The 27,118-nt window shown below is 41.5% G+C and overlaps 1 protein-coding gene across 1 annotated transcript; it reads left to right on the forward strand.

Annotated features, from left to right (window-relative positions):
* The first annotated feature begins 7,024 nt into the window (after positions 1-7,024).
* On the forward strand, positions 7,025-26,955 carry ppl (periplakin). The gene is made up of 22 exons (XM_038739356.1): positions 7,025-7,251; positions 12,565-12,664; positions 13,074-13,228; positions 14,032-14,152; positions 14,810-14,935; positions 15,286-15,327; positions 17,113-17,274; positions 17,397-17,504; positions 17,610-17,705; positions 17,799-17,921; positions 18,018-18,164; positions 19,706-19,857; positions 19,976-20,079; positions 21,003-21,160; positions 21,284-21,462; positions 21,576-21,714; positions 22,182-22,375; positions 22,524-22,674; positions 22,780-22,863; positions 23,022-23,138; positions 23,685-23,777; positions 23,868-26,955. Exons 1-22 carry the CDS (start codon positions 7,205-7,207, stop codon positions 26,535-26,537), a joined length of 5,268 nt encoding a protein of 1,755 aa, XP_038595284.1. The 5' UTR covers positions 7,025-7,204; the 3' UTR covers positions 26,538-26,955.
* Positions 26,956-27,118: the final 163 nt, after the last annotated feature.

Below are 27,118 nucleotides of genomic sequence, written 5' to 3' on the forward strand. Positions count from 1 at the left end.
GTCCCTAAGTGTTCCCTTAATTTTTTTGAGCGGTGTATTTCATACACAGTATATACAGGTATATATATATATATATATATATATATATATATACCTGTATGTAGCAATTTAAACACACACATATATATATATGTTTAAATTTCTAGTTCATGTGAGTGAGTGTCCCACCATCATGCTTCTGATGTCACCAGATTACAGACAGTCTATCCATATGTGAAAAGATACCCTCCCTAACATTAATATCTTTTGAGCTAGATGTACAAATAAAACAATTTATAGATCCCAAAAAATATATTCCTAGATATGAATGCTAATATCATGTCAAATGATGGCAGATTTGGATAGTCCTAACTCTCCTGAAAAAATCAACAAATAGCATGTATGGCTATGACTTCACACAAACCTACTGTGAACACTGTAGGACAATAATGGCAAAAAATATGATTGTCCAAAAATATTAGTAAAGCTACTCATTTGAAATGGTTATCATGTTTTACCAAAGAGATTTTGCCACCCTTTGGTGGTACCAAATTCTGGATTTGCCCATGGACTATTTGTAAAGTAAGTTTATTGCAGATTGCAGTCTTCTTCTTGTTCGTATCAGTGTTCAAGGGTTAAACCACTTTGTCATAAATGCAAGGGTAGCCTGAGGACAATGAGCTACATTTATATGTGAGTTCACCATTAGCGTATTATTGATCAAATTCAGAGTAGCCTCTACCATGTGCATTTCACCTCAAAAGTCAGTTTTAGAGTTTGTTACACCGACACCGACAAATGTAGTTTTAGGTTGCATTTTGAGCTGCAGGTATGTTTGCAGGGAGGGTCTGGCATGATGTTAATGTTTAAGCAGAGAACGGACTGTACCTTTCTTTGCTACATCACATTCATTGACTCTCACACTCCTATCAGTAGAGGAATGCAGTGGGGATGAGCTTAGTGTCAACCCTGCACAACATCACTGTTCACCTCTGATGACATGACATGAGATAAGTTCTGCTTGGTCAGATATAGGCCTCAACACAACACAGCTCCTTTTAATTCACTCATTTCTGTTTAAGCCTGTGGACTGTGGACTGCCTGTTTCTCTCCTACCAGATTACAAACAGATCCGTGCATGAGACGATGGATTTATAGCTGTAATTCACATGGACCATCCCATCACTGAGACATGTTTTCTGCAAAATCTTTTCTCAACCTGAGAGAAATCAGCGCATGCATTACATTACCCTGGCTAACAAATGGTCACTAATATTATGGAAATAAAGCAAAGATATAGCTTTGGATGTTATGCCAGGACAGAGACACAATTTTCACCTGGCATTAACATATAATCTGTATCTGAATATGTCATCCGGATCAGGAACATTGCACAGTAATGCAGTATATCCTAAATATACACAGAATGTATCACAGCCACATTCTTTAAAAAAAATCCATCCATCCAATAAGCTGAAAGGACATCTAACTCCTAACCCAGGTAGGATGTAACGTTCCCTAAAAGTTCTGCAAAGGTGACCAACGTCCCACCCTTTACTGAATATTAGAGACATTTCTGAAACATCCTCTTCTGTTTATGAAAGTGCTGCAGTTCGACGTTCCATACATGACTTTAGGGGGACGTTCCATATTGTTTTTCTTATGGTCAAATAGCAAAGAGGACATAAGCAGAACGTTCCATATGGTCCTCTGTTGGCCATATGAGAACGTTTTGTTTCAAATTTTATCAGAACATTCTCATATGGGTCTCAGTTGTCACAATGTCACGATTCTGTCTGTCTGCTTTGTGTTTTTACCTTTTAGTTCCTTGGTTTTTGGGGGTTTTGTTTAATATCTCTGCCCATTTTGTTTTTTATTACATTGTGGTCTGTTTGTTCGGTTGTTTTTAACCTGTTTTCTGTCTGTTCGCCTGTCAGGTTTTGTATTGGTCTGTTTTGGGTCTAGTTCCAGCTAGAAATGTAACGTTCTCAGACAGTGACGATGTAGAGTTCGGTTGGGGGACGTTATTTGGCAGACCTTCAGGGGAAGTTGTCTGTCTACCTGATTGGTGGAACCTGCTTGTGTGTGTCTGTCTGATTGCCCCATTGTTTCACCTGTAACTTCTGTCCTTGCTGGTCCATTGTTTGTCACTCTGCTTTGAACATCTGCTTGTCTCCCTTTTCGGTTTTGTTCTGCCCTTTTATTATTATTTCGATTATTTTCACTTTATGAACTTTGTATTTATGCTGCTCTCTGGATTACCTTCATTAAGTGGATTTTCTTGGTCACGGTATTTTTGGACTGCCTCTCGTTTAGTGCCTGGATTGTTTTCTGTAAGTGACTCTAAAGCTGATGATACACGGAGCAACTTTTAGAGCAATCGTGCAGGGCAACGTTGCCATCAATGATAATGAGTAAAGATTACTACCGTAATCCCCCTCCCCCACCGTTGCGCCACCCGCCCCGCACCGCCCCTATCCGTTCAAAACATAGTCGGACTTGCCACTACCAAGATTGCCCAGCAACATTGCTCAAAAAGTTGCCCCATGTATCATCAGCTTAAGTTTGATTAAAAATCTCTTGTTAAATGTCATGCATGGATACTTAAACCTGTTACCTGCCTGAGCACACAGCACAATCCTGACACATGGTGACATTTCATTCAGGAACTGTTCCCTACATAACTTGGCATCATAAAGAGGACTTTTGGGATGTAAAGTTAACGTTCCCATACTATAACAATAATTATGGATGGTAATCTTAGTGTAAAAACAACCCTTCTGGGGTTTTTTTTCAGAAAGGATGCAATTCGTAAGATGTATCATCTTTTTCTACTGTATTTCAAAACATGTATTGCACCCTGCCTGTTAAGTGAACATTTACATGAACAGTCTATTTAGTAGATGTTTGGTTGCCAATGTATAAACAGAAATGCTATATTTTAATAAGTTGTTATTAAAGTCAGCTGGGCTACCACAGCAACATTTGGCATAGTGCTCAATAAAATAATTTCTAAGTAGTGAAATGCTGAGAATGCTTTGCGCTATACCTGAATGTTTTATGGCACAAACATGTTTTGATAATAGTTCAAGATACCAATTTTAGGTCCCTACAGGTACTGCAAAAGTTCCTGTAATGGTTCAGATATTCTGGGAAGGTGATGCAAGAACCAAAAAATAACATTGTAGTTGGGTCCCCTAAAGCTTCCTATAATGTCACTAAAGGTTCTGAAAACATTCAGTAAACATGATGGAAGGACCTAAATAGGACCAAAAAACAACCCATTCGCGGTCGGTCACTCAAAGGTTATGCAAACGTTATGGGAATGTTGTGTAGAGATCTACAGGGAAATTCCTCTGGGTCTCTACACAACGGGCGGCTGTGGCTCTGGAGGTAGAGCAGGCTGCATGGAGGAGCCAGGGATTGAAGTGGGACTGAAGTGCATGAAGTGCCCTTGGGTAAGATGTTGTTGCTGTTCCATCAATGAATGCATGCGCTGTAGTGTAAAAGCACTTTCAGTGGTCACAAAGACTAGAAAGGCACTATACAAACACAGAGCATTTACAGCTTATGGTAATGGTCCCCTAAACATTTCCAGAAGATATGCCAAATTACATCCCCCACCCCTTTAAGGAACTCTACATCGTGACCGTTTGGGAACGTTTTCCTCTGCAAAGACAAAGTAGAGCCCATAAAGCAGCTTTGCTTCAAGAACTGCCAATCTTCTGATTAGTGGGCAACCCGCTCTATGTAAAGGCTTATCTTATGCCAAAACACTCCGGAAAAGTTATTACTGCAGCAACAATTTTATCACGACAATTGCAAGTTAACCAGCAGAAATACAGTGTTCATGTTGCAAAGTACAACAGGAATGTGCAATTTGATGTATTTCACTGACCAATGCAGTGCAATTGCAGCAACAGTCGAGGCAGGTTCAACCTTTTTGCCAGACGACCCTGCATTGGATTGCCAGAGCTATCAGGGTTGGCTGAGTGCTGAGGCAGGAATACCGAGTGTGGACCCAGAGGCAGGACACCAGAGCAAAGCAGGTTCAGTTGAAGATATTTAATATACCAGAAATACTCAGGCTTACACTTGATGAAGCAGAAGTCCAAACTTAACAGAACAGAAATCCAAAAGGCAGAAATAATCCACATCACAGAGAACAAGACATGGGCTGAACTCTCAACATGCGATGATGACACCACAAGGACTAAACACAACTGAAAGCAATATATACAGGGGTTACACCACATACACACAAGCAGGCAGAACAATTAATCACAGGTGAGACACATTAGGAATCAAGGCAGACAGAAAACAAAGCTAGACAAAAACATCGAGCGGTGGGATAACGCTCATGAATGGTGAACAAGAGAAATGACTCTGCCCTGTTTGGGAGTATTTTGGGTTTAGTCCCAATGATAAAGGTGAGCCTGCCAACAGTTGGTGCACATCCTCTCCTATCAGCCCACTGATGTGTCGTATCCATGGCAACAAGTGTCATCCGGTCCTTAAGCATATTCCATGAGCCAGGGGTATTTAAACCCAGCAAGACTTGTCTTAGTACGCTAACGACATGTTAGACACACAGCACTGAAGGCCAGATGATGTCATACACGCTACAGTGACTATCAGCAGCGCAGCTTTAACTGTGTTGTTTTTGTTGTTGTTGTTTACCCCGTTGAAATGTCAGGAAGGTAAGAAAAAATAAATACCTCCTAAGCGAGATGCCTTTGGCTGTCTCTCATAACCCTCACCTTGCAAGATGAAGCGATCCCTCAAGAGTAATCCAAATAATTCTGTCGACTTGAGACTTCTTATCTGCAACAGCCAGATTATCCAAATTTGTCCAAGTTAGGCAGCAAACTTGGGTGGCAGTGATGTGGAATGACCAAAAAAGGCTGAGACACCTGTTAGTCAAGCAAATGGGCTCAAAAACATGCCTTAAGATCGCTTACCAGAGCAACGAGTCAGGTGGCAGTGGAGTTGGCAGCTTGGTTTGAACTCTTCTCTTGTCAGAAGGTCACACTAATTCCAGGGTCAGTTACTATACTTAGTAGTCAGTTACTCATGTCTTACTTTAATGAGAATGAACGAAGGATTCCTTGTGTTCCTACAGACCAGGTCTACATTCAAGTGCTTGTAATTGTTTGAATCTTACAAAAACACAAGGCCATGTTCAAATTGTCAATAGCCCTCCAGCAAAACAACCCAAGAGGCTTCAAGCATGGGCATGTTGTCACAGATACTGGTGAGAAGATCAAACACAGACCTGGAATTTCAATCTGTCTTTATTAAAGGGGAATGTCAGTATTTTTAAACCTGGGCCCTATTTTCATCAATGACTAGTAGGTACAAAGAGTTTTGGAATCTGTGCAGTAGATGGCTTCAGCCAGCAGCCTCTAACCAGCTTCCTCCCACCATCCAAAGATTTGCAGGCTAGGTTTATGTTTGTATATGTGAGGCAACCCCGTCTTTGACAGTGAGTGAACTGAAGAGAAGTTTTAAGGACTGTCAGCCCTGAATACACTGCACAGAGGTCTATAGTCTCTCTAAATGGTTGATCTAGAGACAATGGCATTGCAGGATAAACCTTTTTTCCATTAAAATGAATGAAGAGGCAGTGTGTTTTTGTGACATCGCTATTGTTGGTTTGAACATGGTTTGTTTCTGTATCACCAACAAGTGTATATATTTGCTTAATGGGATTAAAGAGCTCATAGCCCAATGCAAAATCATGTAGCTAACCTGTGCAAGTGAAAAAAAACATTACCAGAAGCCAAAAACCAGGCAGTGTACATGAGATCCATCGACTATTATGTTTACTCTTCATTTACTTCTCCTCCATAGGTGAGACGCAAGTCAGTTATTCTGTATTCTGCAGTTTGTGCAATGCTGAATTCTTCTTCACTGACTCTCCCACAGTAACAAACAAGAAGCGGAGCAGGGGCAGTGTTCCGTGGGTAACTGGCTCCAATTATCTTACCAGTTTTTATATTTGGGACGTAAATATTTGAATTACGCGGTTACAAAGCAATCTACCAGGAATGTGCACTTCTTTGACTGGTCAATGCAGTGTATTGCCAGATGACGCTGCACTGGATAGTTTTTGCTGGTGCTCCTGTGTTTGCCAAATTTGCCAGAAATATCTTAGATGAAAATCCAAAATCCAAATGAACTGGAATGGATCTCAAACACTGATGATAGGTCAAAATATCTGCACAGTGTGAAGTCAGAGAGCATGAGCTGAGTCATCAAGTGTATGTCGGTCTCATTACTCTCTAGTTCAGTGAGTGGCCTAGTTCAACTGGAAGTCCTGTGGAGAGCTGCAGTATCACTGTCATACACCTTACCCTAACTGAGAAACACACACACACACACACACAAACAGAGACAACATTCACAGACTACATTCACATAGTAGGAGCGCACTATCGAGTCTAACTCGTTCAGCCAGTGCTGCCGCACCCCCCAGCTACAAAGCAACTTAGGCCTACTCCTCCCAAACACACACACACACACACACACACACACTATGGATCTCATAGTTGATCCATTTTAAAAAGTATATATTTAAGGTAATTCAATTGTATTTATATAGCACCTATTCATAACAGAAGTCATCTCATTGCACTTTCCATATAGAGCAGGTCTAGACTGTACTCTAATATATACCATTATGTCATACTGCTTATCCATCTATAAATCTGTTATACTACACATTAACGTACAGTCATTTTTACTGAAAAAGAACTTTAGCTTAACACACACGCCTGTTGTCACACCCTGTGGTACATTGTTTTGCATTTGTTTTCATGTTTGTGTCATACCAACACCAGTTAGGTTACTACAGTTTCCATGTTCTGGTCTATATACTTTGTAAGATGTTTCTCAGCCGCTGTGGTTATTTTAATACTCTACATTTACATTAAGTATGTATGTGTGTGTGTGGGCTCTTGGGTGAAGGGCGGGGTCTGGCCCCGTGGCCCCGCCCGTCGCCTGCTGGTTCACAGGTACACAGGCTGGGTGTGAAAACTAAAAGTGAGTGTTGCAGATGAGCAGTCCAGTGCCGCTGGTGCAGGGTCTGTGGGAGGGGACGCCTTGATACGCGCATACACACCAGGAGCCGCAGAGCGAGCAGAGAGCACGCACACAGCTGAGCTCCACCTGTCCTGCTGGGATTGTTTTCTTGCTTGAAGCCGCTGACAGGTGACTTGTCACCATGTTCAAGAAAAAGAAGTCCACCGTTATAACGCAGCCGAAGCCAGCGTAAGTAGGAGACTTTCTTAGTTAACTGTGTTCAATCCCACGGAGCTGTTCTGTTGCACTCCCAGCTCCGGTCTTTACGGTAATACCGAACATCAGAAGAAAATCTCTCTTTTAAAGTGAACTTGCAGCGCCGTGAACCTGTAGCCTATTAACTAAACACTCAAATTCTACACTCTGTCTTCAGTAAAGTACCTCTTTATATTATCATTATTTATTCATTACGTAACATTTATAATGTTACGTAAGTATAAGTTTAGTTATTTGGTCAGTTCTTTAATGGAGAATGGCTCAGTAGAACAAGGCGTGACCTGTAGTAAAGGTTGACTGTTTGCCAAGTGAAACTTACCTTTCTGGTGCGTGACTTAAGATAGTTTTATTCCATTGAGTGAACTGCTGGGATGGGATGTGGATCAAATGAGCTGGGGTCTGCATTGAGCCATAGATGACATGCAGACTCTGTAAATTAGATTGCATACTACGTGAGGGTGTGGAGTAAAGTTATAGTAACATGGTCTGATAAGTATATGTCCGTCTTCCTTAAAAAGACAATGTGTGAGGAATGTCTTGCAGCCTCTCCCACAACAGCACTGAGCCCATTGCCTATCACTTTTAGCCTTTTCACTCTGTTTGTGTAGTGAAGGTGAAATCTGTGTGGTTTCCACCCTGGCAATGAGAAAGTGCACATGTTGAGGCTGAAGTTGGTTTATCAAATCATTTCCCCTACCATGCACTTTAATTTCAACCAAATGCCTCGCCTTTAACCAGCTCTGTGGAAGGCAGAACGCCTTGAAAAACAGTAGAGAGCATATTGCTCCCTTTCACTCAGCAGGTGTTGGGGGGTCAGGGGCCTTAAAAAATAACCCCTTTAAGTATCCTGTTGAGTACCAAAAGATCGACTAATCTGTTTTTCAAATAGTAATCCTCCAGTGTAAGGTGTGTTGCTCTCTGGATGACACCTGACGTCCAGAGAAAAGAAATGCTCTGTCTTTCTCTTTGCGCTGAATGCACTGGCATTACATTTATTCAAAGGCACCTAGTTAATAAACTCCACACCAAACCAGTGATTTATTATCGTTTTTCTGGCTATTATTATTATGGCTATACTCATCAGGCGACAATGAGGATTATTATTGCTGTAATTGCTGCTGAACAATTTCTGCACCCTGATAACGACCAAGAGACATTGATGGAATCTTAGTAATGCAGCACCGCCCTTTTCCGGTTTTAGTTGGTGCATGTAAATCAAAGGGTGGGAAAGAAAAGGAAGCTGATCTCAGGTATCTGGCAAGCTGCACTGTAAGCTAGGCTAAAGACAGCACGGAGCACCAGATCCAAATCCTCAACAAAGCCTTGGATCTGGGGATTAGTTCATACCTTTGCATCCAAACAACAATATGGTGGTATGCTAGTTTAAGCACAGTACAAGGTTTTAAACTTCAAGGGCCCCTTCTTAACCCGGCGCAGCAGAAGTTTTGTTAGTTTGACCAGTGCAGTTGTCTTTTCTAGCTTTATGCGTCATTGACTAACAAAAGCCTGGTCTAAAGTCAATGGCGCAGTATTCTCCTGCTATTAAGAGGGCCATTATTCAGATAGTAAGGTGCACCTGCGTAGGCGGGTTCCAGTGATCGCAGTTGATCAGATGGGCTGCGTCATAAAAATGAACATTCTGATTAATAGCGGGTGGGTGAAATGGGGTGAAGCATCTCCCTAATAACTGACAGCAGCCTCTCTAATCATTAAACACACTACAGGGTAAATTGTTAAAGAAAACACTCATACATCAATAACACAGAATAAAGACATCACCTGGAAGAGATAAGACTTAATACTTCATCATAGTTTCTAATAATGCAGCGCAGTGAGGATCCAGATGTTTCATAGCGGAGACACTTTGATTTGAATTGATGGTTTTCATAATGTGTCATTCATCTGCCATTTAAATGGCACATCTGGCTTTTACAGGGAATGGGAGATGACAATCTGATTGGTTCATATTACGCCCAAAACTCACCTGAGATTAATTAAGCGGCTAAATACCTAACAAACCCCTCGGCACCTTGCACCTAGATTCTGCACCATTTAACTAGCAACCATGGAGTTGGACACGCCCTAAATGCACTTCAGACCATGGCTGCAGATCGTTTAACAGGGCCCCAAATCTCTCTTCATAGAAAGCTGGGTAAGAGAACGTTTAAGACAGGCAGCAAGGACGTGCTGTGTGTTTGGGAATATATTTTCTTTTCTTATCTAGATGTGGATGGATTACTGCACAGGAGGTTAAGAGGCCTCTGGGCCGCTAAGAGACGTCAAACATTCACAAAGAGATTCAAAACAATCACCATCAAACAACTACAAATGATGTGTTTCTTGTGTCTCTTTCAATCTGCTGTTCTTGCTCTTATGTAAGAGGGGTGGGTTGCCTTCTAAATGTCTGCCCAGTGGGACATTGTCTCATAATCGGCCCTCCACACCCTCTATGACTTAGTGCTGGAGCTTTCTGCTTCTAATTTGACCCTCTCCATGTGGAAACATCTGTGTAATGTTTATCAGGCCGACACTCCAGTGCCAGTTCCTTCCCAGAACCAACATAACCACACTCACAACAGTGAGCCTCCCTGGAAACACAAAAACATGTTTGGAGCACAGAATACATAGTAGAGCAGGTAGGATGGTTGTAGTGTTCAGACTCTTGGATAATTAAAAAGCAGTATTCCTTGGATCAAGACGAAAAACGGTTTCTAGTTATGAAGACCAAGGCAAGGTTAGTTTTCATCTGTTATGATGTCAGCTTAAATGTCAGCTTTGAAAACCATCCATTTTCCTACACAAGTCCTGGACAAAGCTGTGGTTTCAATCATTTAAAAGCATGCAAGTAAATAGTATTGGCAACTGTGTTTATGCCTTGCATTTTAACAACCAGCTGCTGTTTTTTTTGTCTTCTTGCAGTAGCAATCCAAATAGATGTGATTAGGAGTGTGCTTGCATAAGGACCTGTTGGTTTGAAGGCTTCAGTGAGGACAGAGAATTGTATGTGTTTGCTGCTTGTGTTCGAAAATGGCAGAAAACCCCCTCAGGCTGTTTTTCATTTGGATGGGCCTTGACAGTCAAGCTACGAGCTGCTTTTGCAGAACTCTACACTATATACAAGTTCAAACTTGTTCTAAAATTGTTTCATTTTCAGTCCTTTGAAATTTAATTTAGCGTCCAGTGTGCATTCAGCAGATGGCACGTAACTTAAAAGAGATCAAATGGGGAATGGGTGTGTGATTTGAAGTGACATGGACTTATTATGGACTTTTTACTCTGTGTCGTCAGCACATACACACACACACACACACACACACACACCAAAATCACATGACTAGAATTTGTAAATTCTTATGTTGTAGTTTTTCTGTAACACTAAAGTCCTAACATTTCACATTTCAAAATTCTTCCGAAATGTGAATCTGCATGAAGGTTACAGTAAGTTATTTATGATTAATTGGGAGTATTGAGAATGTAAAGAATCCACTCTTTTAGTAGCTACTGCCAAATAGAGCCATCTGATAATGTATTTTTGAGGCCACCTGATACCAATATCACAATATGAGAGTCCAAAAAAGTCTGATAACAATATGTTATGGCTGATATTGTTACATGTTATATCAGTTGACATACATGCAGGCACCATACATGGTTGATAAGCTAAAGTCAGCCCATAAACTATATATGAGACAGGCTCTAGTGCCAAACTGCTCTTGAGGTTGGCAGTTAAAGGAATAGCGTAGATAAAGACAGTTCAGGTGAGCAGACACTTGGTTCCAGTGCTCCATATTAACACTATACACTCCATACACTAGGAGTGATAACAAGCTTCACACAACCACTTGAACATGCACTTTGGCACATATGACAGTGAGTGATAGTTGTCAGTGATTGGACTAGGTGTGTCTGCTGCATGATATATGAGGTTAAACCCTGCTGGGCCAGTTTCCCTTACTTTAGCTGTGTGTTATAAACCTGCCTGTGTCAGGTCAGCGTCCTTACCTACCAACAATTTGTACATTTAACTCTGACAGAATGACAGCTGTGTGCATACAAATGAATTCCTGTGTTTTCAGTCATGTAATGTTATATCCCATATCCAAGTAAAGTTCAAATCAAGGGCAACTGAACTGAAGATACTTGAAGACACTTTGAGATGTGCTGCCTCTCATCCAAGAGGCTTCTTCAGTTCTAACTGACTGGCAGGGAATCCCTGCTATTTAACCTCTGTGGGGTCATTAGAAAGGTGGTGGGCACTGCTCCAGGCAGTTGAAACAACAGTACTTGGCTTTATAATCTGAGGCCAAATGTGAGTGTGTGTTCAGTCTCCTGGGAAGAGATGAATTACAGAATTGTAAGAGAGGGATAAGTGCTGTCTCAGTCATCCTCCCATGTTGAGAGATGGTCTCTCTATTTGGTATAAATAGCCACTTTCACTTCTCTTTGAAACCATCCGTCCTCCCTGTCCAAAATATGTACATGGTTGTCATCATAAGAGTGTCCTTTGTCCAGTTACCCTTGATTTGAACCTTCCTTGGATAACTGTAACCTGTTATAGATGATAATAAGTCATGGTAATGTGCATCCAGTCATTCAAGATTAATTCTGGCAGTGGGGTGTATTATGATTCTCAGGAAAAAGCTGTGAGTCATCACCTTGGTATGAAGAACCCAGATGAAAAGAGTTGAATAGAAGAGGTCATTTTATGGCTCATCAAGTCATTAATAACTATAACACTATCGCAGAGCTATAAAACTTTTGCGCTCGTAGATGTCCAGTAGATGTGTTCATTACATATCGCAGTGTATCTGACACCTTGATATAACTGCTGTAGCCTACTTAATCTGACACATCACATTTTCCATGAGTTACTTCCCAATACTAAGAAATTCATTACGTTTAAAAGCCTAAATTATTCATCTCATATGCAGCAGAATGATCGCTCTGTAGAGCTGATGTGGTAAAGAAGCAGTGCTGCAACACTAGACAAAATACAGTTCACAAAAACTCAGAGTTCAGAAGATCTGTAATAATGTAACTGCCATATTACTGTCAAATGAATGCTCAATGAACATGTCAATCAAAATGAAAATATCATATAATAATCATTTTGATTGACAGGTCTGCATAGACATTCACATCATTAAATGCAGCAACTGCAGTGTGTCAAAGACTGACATTAAAAGTGACAGTACTAATGTCTCTGATAACTAAGGTGGGAAACAGTGACAGCTTGTGGATAGAACAGACAGTATCCCAGTTCACCTCTCTGTGTTTGTCTTCCAGTGCTCCAGCCACAGAACTGGGCGCTCTCATCGAGAAGCTGCAGAAGAATGCTGATAAAGTGGAGAAGAACATATACGAAGTCGAGCAGAACCTTAACAAGGTACCATGTAAAAACAAAGCCTCCAAAAGACCTCAGAGATCTGTACTGACACTCTCCAAATACACCTATCATTGACCAGTTAAATTAAAATACTTTTGGGCTTTAGTCTAGATTTCAGCTGACAGAACGACCAAGAGGTGCAAGAGAACCAACACTCTGGTCAGCGATCTGAGTTCAATGAGTGCTGTAGTTTAAAGTAAAAAGGAGCTTCGGCTATCCTATAAACTGTAAATTCATGTCATTAATATTTAGTAAATTCACTTTTGCAAATACCAGCACGAGTACCGTGAATTTATATTTACTTTCAACCGAGGGAAGAATGCAGCTTCACCTTGTGTTTATTCTTCTGCTGTTACTTTGACATTACATATTGGCCGTCTTTCTTACATCCAATGCGTTGATTCTGCAGGATGTGAGTAAGATCAATGAGGGGAAGCAGCCGCTGTATCAGGATGACACCAACAAGAGAATCCTCAACTCTCTGGAGCTGCTCACCGGCCTGGACGAGGACGCCGTCAATGCCAAGCACCTCCAGCATCCGCAGGCTGAGATGATAGAGCAGGAGTGAGTAGTCCTCAGCTCCTGGTCTTCTTCTTCTGTCAAGAAGAAGTTATATATGTTATTGTCATCAGGCTGCACACAGCAGGGTAGACACTCTATGTGTATATGTGTACCTCAGACAGAACAAGGCCTTTATTTGGAGCAGGCTTATACTGTAAAAGAGACAAGCCTTTATTCCTAATTTTCCAAAATTTCATCAAATTTCATCACATTCCATCATTGCAGCAGTAGTGACATGTCATGCTTACTACTGCTTTCACATTAAAAGACTACCTGTAAGGGAAAGCTGCAATTGTGAAAATTCTTGAGGAAATGCTGAGTTTAATTCAATGGAATGGACAAATGGAACAGCTGTCATTATACTGAATTTATAAAGGAAACATGTTATCATGGAGGAAGTGTGGAATTTACATTAACTGGAGAATAGGGGAGGTTAGAAATAAAGGCCACTGAATGTAGTAAAGGGGGAAAAAATAGTAATGTGGATGTAAAGTAAATAAACCAATATTTGACAATTTAAATGAAAACAGTATTTGCTTCATGTAACATAGCTCTGTTATTGTACTAGATAACGCTGTGGGAATGCACATAATGCTGAGCTGTTAGAGTGCAGGTGACTCACTTGTATCTGGCCTTTATGGACAGACATTTATTTTGCTCTTATAATAAGAAGAGCTCATAGTTCTTTTAGTCAGAATACATTCAGAAAGCAATGTCATAATCACTGGTACACACAGAAGCTGTGTTTTCTTGTCATGCTGAATTTATTCGCCTTACTTACCTGTTAAGTGTTTTGTACTATTCAGCATGAAGCAGCTGCATAAAAGAGTGATGAAGCTGAAAGAGGACCGTGACCGTATCTACCAACTGATCCGCACTGAGGGGAAGCCCAGCATCAACTGGGGCAACATGATGGATGAGAAACTGGTAGGAAGCAACACTCACACTCACACTGTGCACCTGAAATAAACCTCACACAAGCAAAATGGAAAATACATCTTGATATATCTTGTCAAGTCAAGTACTTTCCTAATGTGTTTTCTTGGAATTTATCACGTTTTTTTTTTGGAAACTTGTTGCACACACTCTCTCATACACCCACAGCAGCAGTTAAGACCAGTCTGATGACTTCTTACTTTACATTTATTCATTTAGCTGACACTTTTTATCCAAATCGACTTACAATTGCTATACAGAGGTCAGAGGTTGCACGCCTCTGGAGCAACTAGGGGTGTCTTGCTCAGGGACACAGTGATTTCTCAGTGGATTCGAACCAGGGTCCTTTACACATTATTTTCAGACACTTGTAATAACAATCTGAGCCTGTCAGTGGCAAAAACAAGCACTTTAGTGGACGACAGGGCACAATTGCCCACATGGATTACGTTGCAGCTCTGTTTCACTGCTACTGCCTGCAGTGTACTCCCTTAGTACCGGATCAATTAACATTTTGTCCACATTAGTTACATAGACACACAACATGGGAAAATAGGATCCAGGTTGGAAAATACTGAAGTTACCCTTTACATCCTAACTGAATGTGGTGGAATGGACTGAAGTGTATTGTTTTGTCTCCCTGTCCAGGACAACCTGAACAACAAGGGCTTTGGCCAGGACCTGCCATCTGTGGAGAACGAGGTGGAGGAACACAACATCTTCCACAGCGAGGTCGAGGCTCTGGCTCCTCATATCGCTGCCGGTGGAGACAAGGTACAAACATGAAAACAAAGAGAAGAGCTGAATGAGATCAGCATTTATCAGTTTTGGTAATTAGTAGTGACCAAAAATGGTTTGAGTGTCATGAGTGGTCATAATCATGAAACTGCATTAGATCATTTCTAGCTAGTGGTGGAATTGGATATTATATGTTTCAGTTATTTATTCTTCACAGAAATGACAGAATCCCTTAATGCTAATTAAATAGCATTAGGCACATGAGTGAGACAACCACAAAACACACACTGAACTGTTTAAATGACTTTAAACTTAATTTTCTGTAATCATCTGTAAATAAGTCACGTTACGCCGTCCTGTTCTCACTGTTCTCTCTGTTTCTTCAGGAATATGTCAGCAGCCTCCAGATGAAGTACAACAAACTGCTGGTAATAAATCAACACAAATGCACACACATTCACTGTTTGTATTTTGTATGTATTGGTCCTTGTGTGTGTGTGTGTGTGTGTGTGTGTGTGTGTGTGTGTGTGTGTGTGTGTGTGTGTGTGTGTGTGTGTGTGTGTGTGTGTGTGTGTGTGTGTGTGTGTGTGTGTGTGTGTGTGTGTGTGTGTGTGTGTGTGTATGTTATTCAATCAGCATAACCTGTGACTGTTGGTCATGTTCCATCTCTCATCACCAACCTGTTTTTAGCCCTTTGGCGAGTTTCTGTGTCTTCAGACAAACACTTCATTGCATGTTGACCTTATCATAACAAGCACACACCTCTTTAATTGCTGGTGTCAACGTATTTTCTTTTGAGTAAAATCTGCATTACATTTGTTCAAAACACTAGGAAAATGCTGGTGATTTAAAAAAATATTTTCTCACTTTCATCAAATCCCATGTGCAGACACAAATCAGCAGTGATTGTATCTCTTAACAAGTCCTGTGAGTCTCTCAGCCTGATGTCTCCTCTTCATCTGAGCCATAGAACTCCACTGTTGTCCAGTAACATTTGTTAAAAACTTTACTGAAATTACTGCCTTTTTTGTTGCAGAAAAGACTTTATATTTGTGAGGTGTTTTTAAAGACTTACATCTTCAGGAGGAGCCACAGACAGACGTGTTATTGGTTTTGTTATTTTTACTGGATTTGTTTATAGTAAGAAAAACACTGTAGCATTGCATGATGTGAGGAAGGGGATCTCAGGGACACAGTGGTTTGTGTTGGACAACTATGGAGAAAGTTCTGAGAGGATACTTTAAATTAATCCAGTGCAGGGAGGTAACAGTGAATGTGTGGGGTTCTGATAATTAAATAAATAAATATTTAAAAATCATACATCTTACAAACAAATCTGGTGACACAGCAAAGATATGCATGTTGGTGGAAAATGAACTTGCTCCACAGTTGAATTGATGAAACATATGCAGAACTCATTCACTAACACACACAAATCCCAAGCGAGAAGTCAGAGGGGGTTCATTGTCCCTGCTGAGCTTAATTAAATGCCTGTCGCTGTTCTGAAGCTGGTGCACTCCACGACGTCCTCACCAATCATCTGGGAGTGCGCAATGGGGCTTTTGTACACATGGGAAAGATAATTACTTAAAGCTAATATGTGGTAGGATAAAAAAACACATAGCATAGCAATGTATCAACACGCGTGTGCCATTAGAATAATTTGAAAGATGATATAATCACATAAATCACCTAGAGGCTTCAAAATGACACTGTCCAGTTATGAAATCACTTAAACAGTTAAATTCACCTTAAATGGTTTACTTTTACTTACATAAAAGTTCAGCATGTTTGAACTACTTGTGTTGTTGAATATTTACCTAAATATATACTTTTTTCAAATAAAGCTTGTTAAAGTTTGTTTGCTTAGCACACTAGCTTCCAGGGAACCCAAGTCATCATGTTGGAAATCTACTGGTTGTAGCTCTAAGCAGTGGTGGAAGGAGTATTCAGATCCTTTACTTAAGTAAAAGTAGTAATATCACACTGAGAAAATACTCCACTACAAGTAAAAGTCCTGCATTTAAAACCTTACTTAAGTAAAAGTATGTAAATATTATCAGCATATGTACTTAAAAGTACCAAAAGTGTATAAAAGAAGTAATATATAATGGAAATACTCAAGTAAATCATAAGTTCTTCAAATTAGCACTAGTAGTAAAGCTAAAGTTACATTCCACCACTCGCTCTAAGCTTTTCTTTCCCTCGCTTAGGCCAGTTCCAGTGCTCGTCAGCGCAACCTGCTGAGTCTGCGGGACTACATGCAGCGCTGCACCAATGAGCTGTACTGGATGGACCAGCAGGCAGAGGAAAGGATGAACTACGACTGGAGCGACACCAACCTGGACTACCCCGCCCGCCAGAGGCAGTATGAGGTAGCTGAGGGGCAGACACACAGGCTACATATATAATATGAGTGCATACAAGCATGGACCCTAACAAATAAAAAAAAATAATAATAATTATTATTTACTCAGCATCTGTCTCGCCCCAACAGACCTTCATCAGTAAATGTCTGGAGTCTAAAGAGGCTGCTGTCACCAAGGTGAATGACGACGGAGAGAAGCTGATTGCCTCTGGGCATCCAGGGAAGAACGTTATTGAGGTACCTGTCCCGCCCCTCTACTCCTTTTAGACGAATTCTTGGACCATTCCATTCATAAAAGCGTTTTTTAGTAATAAAATGCCCACATTCAATGTTGTCTGTCAGGCTCATATGGAGGCAGTCCATGCTGACTGGAAGGAATACTTGAACCTGCTCATCTGTGAGGAAAACCACCTGAAACACATGGATGAGTATCACAAGGTGAGACAGAGAGGACAGATGAGCACTCACAGATATTCAAACACATACATGCATTTAAACAGGTAAAGCTCATCAGTGTCTGTGTGTGTCCAGTACCACAAGGAGGCGCGGGACACTCAGGACCTGCTGAAGCGGCTGGAAACAGAGCTCAACCAGAAGTACAACCCTGAGTTCAAAGATGTGTATCAGACGGAGGGCCTGATCAGGGAGATGGATGTGAGCATTTTTTTATCTGAACATAGATCTTGAACTGACAGTACTGCTGGCTGCCTCTAAACACTGGAAAATATGTTTGTGTGTGTGTGTGTGCAGGACCAAGCCAAGGCCATGGACAACTTTGATGAGCGGGTCAAGGCTCTTCAGAAGCGCAGCCTGCAGGTTTTGCCTCTGAAGTACCGCCGGGAACCCCCCCAGAAGCTGCTGCCCATTGAAGCTCTGTGCGAGTTTGACACAGATGAGGTATGCAGTGTGTTGTTGAAAGCTGATGAAAAGCTTTGGAGCGTAGCTGCCATGACATTTATGGCTAATATTTAAACGTGAGAAACCAAAAACCCTGTATTCAAGTCTTCAGTGCTTCCCCAGAAGCTTGATTCTTCTCAAGGTAGAAAAGCCTGTTTATACTAAACTAAACTATCAGAGGACACTAACAACCAGCAAAGATTACTTTACTTTACTAACTAAGATTAGGTTTATCTGTAGTGTAGTTAACAGTTTAACTGCTGGTAAAATCTGAATTAGTTTTGTTTTCAAAAACTGATACAATACTGCTGCTATCACAGCACGACCTCAAGAACCCTACGTGGATTTTTCAGTAGCACCTTCAAAATGCAGACATTTTGTCTTGTCATTGTAGGAAAAGCACAGGTTTTACTAATGACTTTACCCGGCTCTGCTCAAAGTGTCCCAGTCAGCCAAGACACTGTGACAGTGGGTCAGCCGGAACAATACCAGGACCTGAAACTGATGAAACTGATGCAGCTAAATGGAATTCAGACAGCATTCATATGATTGTTTGCTGCCGATCTTTTCCTGCTCCCACATGTCAGAGTGTCTGCAGGGAAGAGGCCTGCTTAATGCAGTGCAGCCCTACAGGAGTAACTGTTCGCCTGGTTAAGATCCAGTCTGGATAAGAAAAGGTCTGGATTAAAATACATTATAGGTGATTATCAGTATAGGTGAGAGTTATAACAATCTGATACTCAGCAGAGAAACTAGACTGTCTGTCCCACTGCTAGAAACATGTTTTCAGACCAGAAGAGGAGATTTCAACCAGAGCTGTATCCCTTCTTCAGACTTCCTCTGTGGAAACCTTCTCCTAAATGTCTCTCCTTCATCTCTATCATCGACTTGTCTTTCTGTGCTGCATTGACCCCATTTTCCCTCAAAATAATTCATCTAATCTTTATTTTATGTTATTTTCTTCTCTGTCAATGGCTGTCAGTGCTCTAATCCCAGGATGTTCTCCGCTATCCGAGTGCATGAGTAAGCACTCTCCCTTTGCTTGGCTTTTTCTAAATACCAGGCCTGTAACGTAACGTTTTGTGTTGTAATGTATTCAAATCCCTTTAGAAGATAGCCCAGGCTAAGACTCTGAGGATCTTATTTAAAACCCCTGGGGTTCAGAACACAGGGGATTTGAAGAAGCCTGTACTTTGACTAAAGAAGACTACGAAGCTCTTCAGCTTAGGTGTTGCTAAACTCCTCATGTGTAGGTTGTCTCTTGACCTCACAGATTTCAAGCTTTGAATTAAATTAAATTAATTTCCAATTTTCATTCTAAAACTTTTGAAAGTAAAGAAAAATCATAACTGACTCCATGTCCTGCACGAGCAAGAGCTCTGATTGGCCCGCCCCCTGCTAACACATAATGGAAAGCCTCTTTCATTAATATACAGTTATAAATCTGTGTGTTTGCTGTGTCTAGAATATGATCGTTTAAGATGGAACTATATGTGTGGTCCAGCAGCAGATGACAGATTGTGACTCTTGGATGTGTACAGGGGCAGATTTTGCGTGGGGAGAGGTACACTCTGCTCCGGAACAATGGGACCAAATGGGACGTAAAGGATGCAAATGGACATAAACTCACCGCCCCGGCCGTCTGCTTCATGATCCCCCCCACCGACCCCGAGGCAGTGGCCATCTCTGACAAGTGAGTGTGTACAAAGATGAACGTACACGTGTACACAAAGAACATTCACTGAATGACAGACACTCCTGTGTTATATTCCAGTGCAGCTGTATAAATTTGTTATATTGTGTGCTTGCAGCCTGGCCAGCCAGCAAAAAGCAGTCAAGCAGAAGATGGCAAGCAGCAAGGGAACTCTGCTGAAACGCTTCGATGAGCTGAAGAAGGGGAGTGGGACTGGCACAGGTACAGGACATATCCAATTCTGCTGTATTGCAGCTTTTAGCCACTTGTCATGCCTTCACACCCAGCAACTTGATTTATTTTCTGCTCTAATTTGACTACCTGATTTAATATGCTGTGACCCCATACCGCTTTATGTGTATTTATACAATATAATATAGCAAGCTACCACGGGCTAACAGGACTTTACTTCACATTCAACATGGAATCAGTGAGGTTAATGTCTAATCTTCTTTTCAAGCCAATTTCCAAGAGAATAAACTCGTATTGGCGTTTAAAAGATTCTTCAGATTAATCAGATCTGGGATGATAGAACTTTTATTTTCATAGGTTTTGCCATCTTTTCTGTTGGTATTGATAATATTGTAACTGCTGAGATCTGGGAAGACGGTGACCTCACTAAAAAGAAGTCTGAAGGGGCAAGAAACACAAGCTGTAATGTCCCAGATTAGTCAACCTTTTTGGGAAGAAAAAGCAAGGCGAATAGTAAAAATATTAATCAAACTGTCCATCCTAAACCTGCTTCCTACTTCAGCTTTGAACTACTGTACTTACTGTACAGTGCACACTTTCCTTTGCAAGGAGGGATTATTATCAACATTTGCGCTCACTTTAACCCCCAAAGTTTCTTGTTCAGACAGTTGTTATAGGGATGTCAATGTGTTCCCACATCTCAACAATTACTTTGTAAAGTACGTTCTCATGACTAAAATAAGACGCACATTGTAGTAAACGTGAATCACCCTTTAAATTATAAAAAACAAAATGTTGCACTGCCTTTTGCAGTAAAAGGTGTTAACAGCGTCTTAAGCTTTCATGGCATTAAAAAAACTATTGGCTTCTGGTCAGACAAAGATTCCTGTAGAACACAGATGAAGCCAAATAATGAAGCTCATTATGTTGTGTGTGACTGTGTGTGACCTCAGACAAGCAGGAGCAGCAATGCCGTCAGCTGATGGCCGGTCTGGATAAGGTCGTCAGTGACCTGGACAAACAAGAGAAGGCCATTAATGCCCGAGTGCGCCCACCACTGGAGCAGAACAGGCCCCTGCAGGACAGTGCTGACCGCCTGCAGGATATGAGGGTAATGACTTGCACTTTGTTCTGTTGGTTGATTTAAATAATGTGTCACACAACCCCTACATGTCAATTTCTAGTACTCAATTTATGGATGTTTCAACTCACCAACCCGAACATTTTTCTTCAGGATATTGCTGCTGCTGTCAGTAAGATTGAACCAGAGAAGTCCTCTAAAGTGCAGGAAGCAAAAAGCTTCTTGGTCTCAAACCCAAGCTGTGCCAGCGCTCCTCAACTTCACAGCAAGGTGGATGAAGCCAACAAGAAGTACACAAAGATCGAGCAGCTACTTCAGTGCTCTCAGGAGAAGTACGGGACTTGATCTCAGTAGCTTATCTTCTGTGGAGTTTTCTGTTTCTGAAATGCTTTTAAGGCAGCATGCATTTCTACTCACTTAACAACTGCACTTACCCTTGTTTTAGACTGAAGAATTCCAACCAGCTGGAGACTTCCCTTCAAAATGGGAAGACTTTACTGTCCACCTATGAGAACAAGCTGGCAAGGGAGGAGGTTGCTCCAGCTGACATCACCTCACTCGAGAAAACACAACGGGAGCTTGCAGTAAGATGACTCTTTTATCCTCTGGCACAGGTTATAATGAGATCCCAACAGATATAGATCAGACCAAAATTTCTCGGACACCAGGGTAACACCAGCTAGTGAACCAGTAGCTGTTTCCCCTAAATGCTCTCAACGGCAAGCTCCTTGCTCACATCACTCACCCAAGTATTTAATTTGTTTTTCAAACTGTGTCATGTTTGTCATTTAAAATGAGCAATATACCTACTAATGGCCTAACAATAAAATGTATTTATATAAAACTAAAATCAGTATAAATTAAGTAATTTGCTAAAAAAAAGCCTTTATCACCAAATATACAGTATCAGTGGAATTATTGCACTCATTCAAACAGTTAGCAAGTGCTAGATATGAGAGATAAACTTTAAAATGGATAAAGGCTCCACACACTCTTCCTAAAGAACATATTGCTGTGTATACTCAGTTAGTCTCCCTTGCTACTCTGGCAGGATATTGCATCAGACCTGAGGTCCAAGAGGTCAGTTATCACTGAGACAGAGCAGAACCTGCGTTCGGCCAAAAGCAGCTGTGACAACATGGCCACCAAATTTCAAGAGCACTGCCCTGATATCGAGAGGCAGGAAGCGGACGTTCAGAAGCTCAACAAACGCTTCAACAACCTCAACAAGCAGATCGACACCAGGTGAGGTTCAGGACAAGGATGACATGTTTACTAAGATCTGTGCATTAATAAATATTGGAAGAAATACTGAGCAGCACATCACAATACAAATTTGACAAAGACCTACACATAAGATCTGCATAATCATTTATTTTGCTGCGTGTTGCAGGTCTCAGAGCTTGCAGAGAGCCAAGATGTCGTACAACAATTACCGCAATGATTATGATAATCTGAACAGCTGGTTGTCTCGTGTCCCAAACTACGAACCCCGTGAAACAGATGACGTGAGACAAGTGGAGACCAAGCTGAAGAATCAGAGGGTGAGAGTGATGAGCAACGGCGCAGTTCATACTATACATATTTTCTGATATAGAGGAATATTGTGTCAGTGGTGTAAAGACTTATAACAACTCTGTTTTGTACAGAACTTGCTCTCTGACATTGCAAGAAAGGAGACTGACTTGAACAGCGTCTCTAAAAATGCCCAGCTTTACCAACAAGCTGTCAAAGTAAGATATTCAACACTGATTTTTGAAAGAATTTCTCCTCGGGTATCAATAAAGTATTTCTGATTCTGATTTTTTTACCACGACATAGCCACCTTTAATTTGCAGAAATGCAATAAGATGAAGGTTTAGATTCATGCTTTACTGATTCTTCTTTGTAGGACTACGAGAGTGAAACTGAGAAGTTCAGCTCTATCCTAGACCTGGAGGATGGACTTGTGCCTCAGGCATACAAGAGGACCAGATTGGAATCACCTGCACTTACAGTCAGGGCAGAGGTGAAGCACAACAGCCAAGCTTTCGTGACATGTCACTGTCAAAACAATATATCTCTCTGTAGGTGATTGTAGTGAAATGAGCAAGCATACAGCAAAGACATAACCTTGTCCCTGTTTTCTTCACCCATGCCTTCCATAACCTTAAAATAATAATAATAATAATCAAACAAACCCTGCTTACCACACACATATTATTTCAAGACACATTCATGTTCACTCAACATGAAGGCTTAACTACTACTAGGAATAGATATAATTCATATTTTCCTTAACTACAATTTTCATATTATCAAACTGGATGTAGCTGGTGGCAGAGGTAGTAATTCAGTGTTTTACAACCTGGGGGTCAGGACCCCCCCCAAAGGATTGTAAGATTAATCTGAAGGTTGACAAGATTAACAATGTTAAAAATAACATTCTATTTTTTTCTGACTTATCTCTAATCTTTCAGTGTCATGAGTCAAAAAGGTTGTGAACCACTGAAGTAACTTAAGGATTTAATGTATGTGCTTTCCATGACATCAGTCAATGTTTAATTGTTTACAGGAAGCTGCCATTGAGGCTAAGTTTACTGAGGTGAATGCAGTGAACAAGCAAAGGCTAAAAAATCTGGAGTTCGCCCAAGGTCTACTCAACCAGGTAAAATATTTTCACATACTACTACTACTTATCATGATAATAATAATACAAATAATAACAAAAACAATAATAATGATTTTCTCTCCATAGCAACCTGAGACCCCTATGCTCCAGACAAATGTCCAGTCAGTCCATGCTGCTGCCCCGGGAGGAGAGCCTTGGAGAATCAGGAAGCAGCTGGAAGATGAGATCCAGAGGAGGGAGCAGCTAGAGAAAGAAATTGAGACTATCCAAACTGACATCTATATCCTTGAAGGACAGAAGCCCCAGGACACAATTGTCAAGAAAGAGCTGATCAAAAAGGTTCCTGACCCCCAGCTGGATGAGGAAGTCCATAAGGTTCAGCAAAAACTCTCAGAGGAGCGCCGCTCTACTCATGTCCTGGAGAATGACCTTGAGGTGCTAAAGTTGAAGCTGCGTGGCCTTGAGACAGAGGTCAAAGAAGGGGCACAACAATACACAGTGAAGGAGGTCCTGCGTATCGAAAGAGACCGTGGTCAGGAGGAGGAGATACGCAAGCTGCGTGAGGACCTGGAAGAGCTGAGACGGCAGAAGCTGATGAAAGACAATGAGCTGATTCAGATACAAAAGCAGGTGACAGTCCTGGCTGAGGAGAAGAACAAGGAACAGGAGGTGATCACTGAAGAGGAGGTGATCAAAGTCCAGAATGATCCCCAACTTGAAACAGAGTACCGGGTGCTCCTTGACAGGAAGCAGAAGGAAATAGATGGCAGGAAGCAGCTGGAGGATGAACTTCACTTTCTTCAGGAGAAGCTCCGAAGGATGGAGAAGGAGAAAGCAATGGCAGAGGAGAAGATTTCCATCAAGGAGGTGCTGAAAGTAGAGAAAGATGTTGCCTTTGAAAGGGAGGTAGAAAACCTCAGGAGGCAGTATGAAGATGAGAAGGCCAAACGAAGATCATCACAGCGAGAAAAGGCTGACCTCCAGAGGAAAATTTCCAGCTTAGAGGAGGAGAAGTCCAAGGTTGTTATTCAGGAGAAGGTGCGGGAGATCGTCCGCCCTGACCCCAAGGCTGAGAACGAGGTGGCCAATCTCCGGCTTGAACTTGTAGAGCACCAGAGGCGCTATAGAGATTCAGAGATGCATCTTAGATCCCTGCAGGATGAGCTGACCATGCTGAGGAACAGAGGACCTCAAGTTGAGGTTAAAGAGATCATTAAAGAAGTAATCAAATACAAGACAGATCCGCAGACTGAAAGAGAACTGGAGAGACTTCGCAATGAAATAGTAGATAAAACCCACCAGACTGAGAAATCTGAGATGGAAATCCGCCAACTTCGTAATGAAATTCAAATATGGAGGGACACCAAACCCCAAGTGCAGACTAAAGAAGTGGTCAATGAAGTTCTGCAGTACAGAGAAGACCCCAAGACTAAGGAGGAAATCGAGACTCTCAAAAGGAAACTGGCTGAGGAACAAAAGAAACGCCTCGACCTTGAGAGAGAACGGTCAGCCCAAGAAGAGAAGATCAGACTGAGGAAAATGGATCTGTCTCAGGTCCGCGAGAAGATTGTTCAGCAAGAAGTGGTCAAGATGGAAGAAGATACTCTCCTCAGGTCAGAGTGCGACACTTTCTCACAAAAAATCAGCACTGAACAGAAACAAAAGGAGAGCCTGAAAACGGAGCTCTATCAACTGCAGAGACAAAAGACTGACCTGGATCTGCAACTGGAAGAACTGGAGCGTGAGCGTAGGGCAAGGCGCGATGCAGAATTGGAGATCCAAAGGCTTCGGGTTAGACTTAACGAGCTGGAGATCCGCGACAAAGAGAACCGTGAGAAGGTGACTGTCAAACAGAAGGTTGTCCTGCAGCAGGATCCCCAACAGGAGAAGGAACACTCCATCCTCAGACTACAGCTTGATGAAGAGAGGCACAAACACACTCTGCTTGAGAAAGAGTTGAATGCCCTCATCCAGCAGCAGCTCACCCTGGAGAAGATCGATGTGAAGGAACGAGTTGTTCGCACTGAGAAAGTCCAAGTTGAGAGGGACCCAGAGGCAGAGATTGAGATTGAGAACCTAAGGAGGACTCTGGAAGAGGAGAAAAGGAGAAGGCGAGAACTTGACCAGGAGTTGTCCACCCTCACTTCCAGGCTCTCTGATATGGAGTTCTCTAACACCAAGTCTTCTAAAGAACTGGACTACATCCGTGATGAAAGCAGCCGTCTGCAGCAAGAAAACCAGAGACTGCAGAACGAGATCCGCAAGCTACGGTCTGAGATTGAAATAACCAGCAAAGAGACTCGACTTATTGCTGAGTCCGCACCAAGGGATGAAGGAAAGAACCTGGAGTTGAGGCTTGATTCACTACAGAGGGAGCTAGCAGAGCTTAGAAGCATAACCACCCAGAAGGATGAGGAGATTGAGAAGCTTCAAAAGAACCTGGCGGCAGTGAGAATAAAGAGGGAACAGAGGGAGAGCCATCTCCGTAGGTCTATCGTGGTCATTGACCCGGATTCAGGCAAAGAGATGCGACCAGAGGAGGCTTACAAACAAGGGCTGATCGACTGGAAGATGTTCGTCAACCTACAGAGCCAGGAGTGTGACTGGGAAGAGATCACGGTCAAGGGCCCCAAGGGAGAATCCTCAGTTCTTCATGACAGAAAATCGGGGAAAAAGTTCTCCATCGAGGATGCGCTGCGTCTCGGGCACATTACAGATCGCCAGCTTCAGCAGTACACTAACAAAGAAATCTCCATCCAGGAGTTTGGTGTAATGGTGTCAGGCAAGTCTAAGTGAATGCTAACATCCTAAGAAAGCCCATTTTCGGCTCGATTCTACAAGATTTCCGCTGTTTCATCTCTGTTGCTTAAAAATCTCCTTTTAATAATATGGTGACTTGGCATTATTTTGTATTTTCCATTATTTTTAAATGCACTATTTATTTGCTAATGCATAATACATGCTGGGGTACTGGCATGAATATATGGATTTATATTACTATCGTTACAGCCATCTACATAACGTTTTTACGTGGTAGGAAAAGTTTGTTCAGCTGAGTTTTAAGTTCTTACACTGGGTACTAGGGTACATAACATATATTTGATTTTTATTTGAAATTCAGAAGGGTACTAAATGTTTCATTTATTTGTGGGGTTTTCCCAGGTCTATCTGTGTGACATGTAAGCTTAAATAAAAGTCAAATCAAACTGGAAAAGTTGTATGTATGTTTTTGTGTGTGTAACATCATGGTGTTGCTGAGGAAAATTAACATTTAATCCTAGCACCTATAAATATAGCACCTATTTTGTAGTCTCACTATTTACAGGAAATACTAATGATGATAATAAAACCATTTATATAGAACAGATTCGGCCCAT

The sequence above is a fragment of the Micropterus salmoides genome, unplaced genomic scaffold (assembly GCF_014851395.1).
Source record: "Micropterus salmoides isolate LMB-PRFRI ecotype aquatic unplaced genomic scaffold, ASM1485139v1 Ms_hic_scaffold_10, whole genome shotgun sequence".
In the NCBI taxonomy this organism is placed as follows: domain Eukaryota; kingdom Metazoa; phylum Chordata; class Actinopteri; order Centrarchiformes; family Centrarchidae; genus Micropterus; species Micropterus salmoides.

Coding starts and splice junctions, on each gene's coding strand:
- ppl (XM_038739356.1), top strand. CDS start 7,205: ATGTTCAAGAAAAAGAAGTCCACCGTTATAACGCAGCCGAAGCCAGC. Junction 23,139..23,684: donor CACTTACAGTCAGGGCAGAG/GTGAAGCACAAC, acceptor AATTGTTTACAG/GAAGCTGCCATTGAGGCTAA. Junction 23,778..23,867: donor CCCAAGGTCTACTCAACCAG/GTAAAATATTTT, acceptor TTCTCTCCATAG/CAACCTGAGACCCCTATGCT.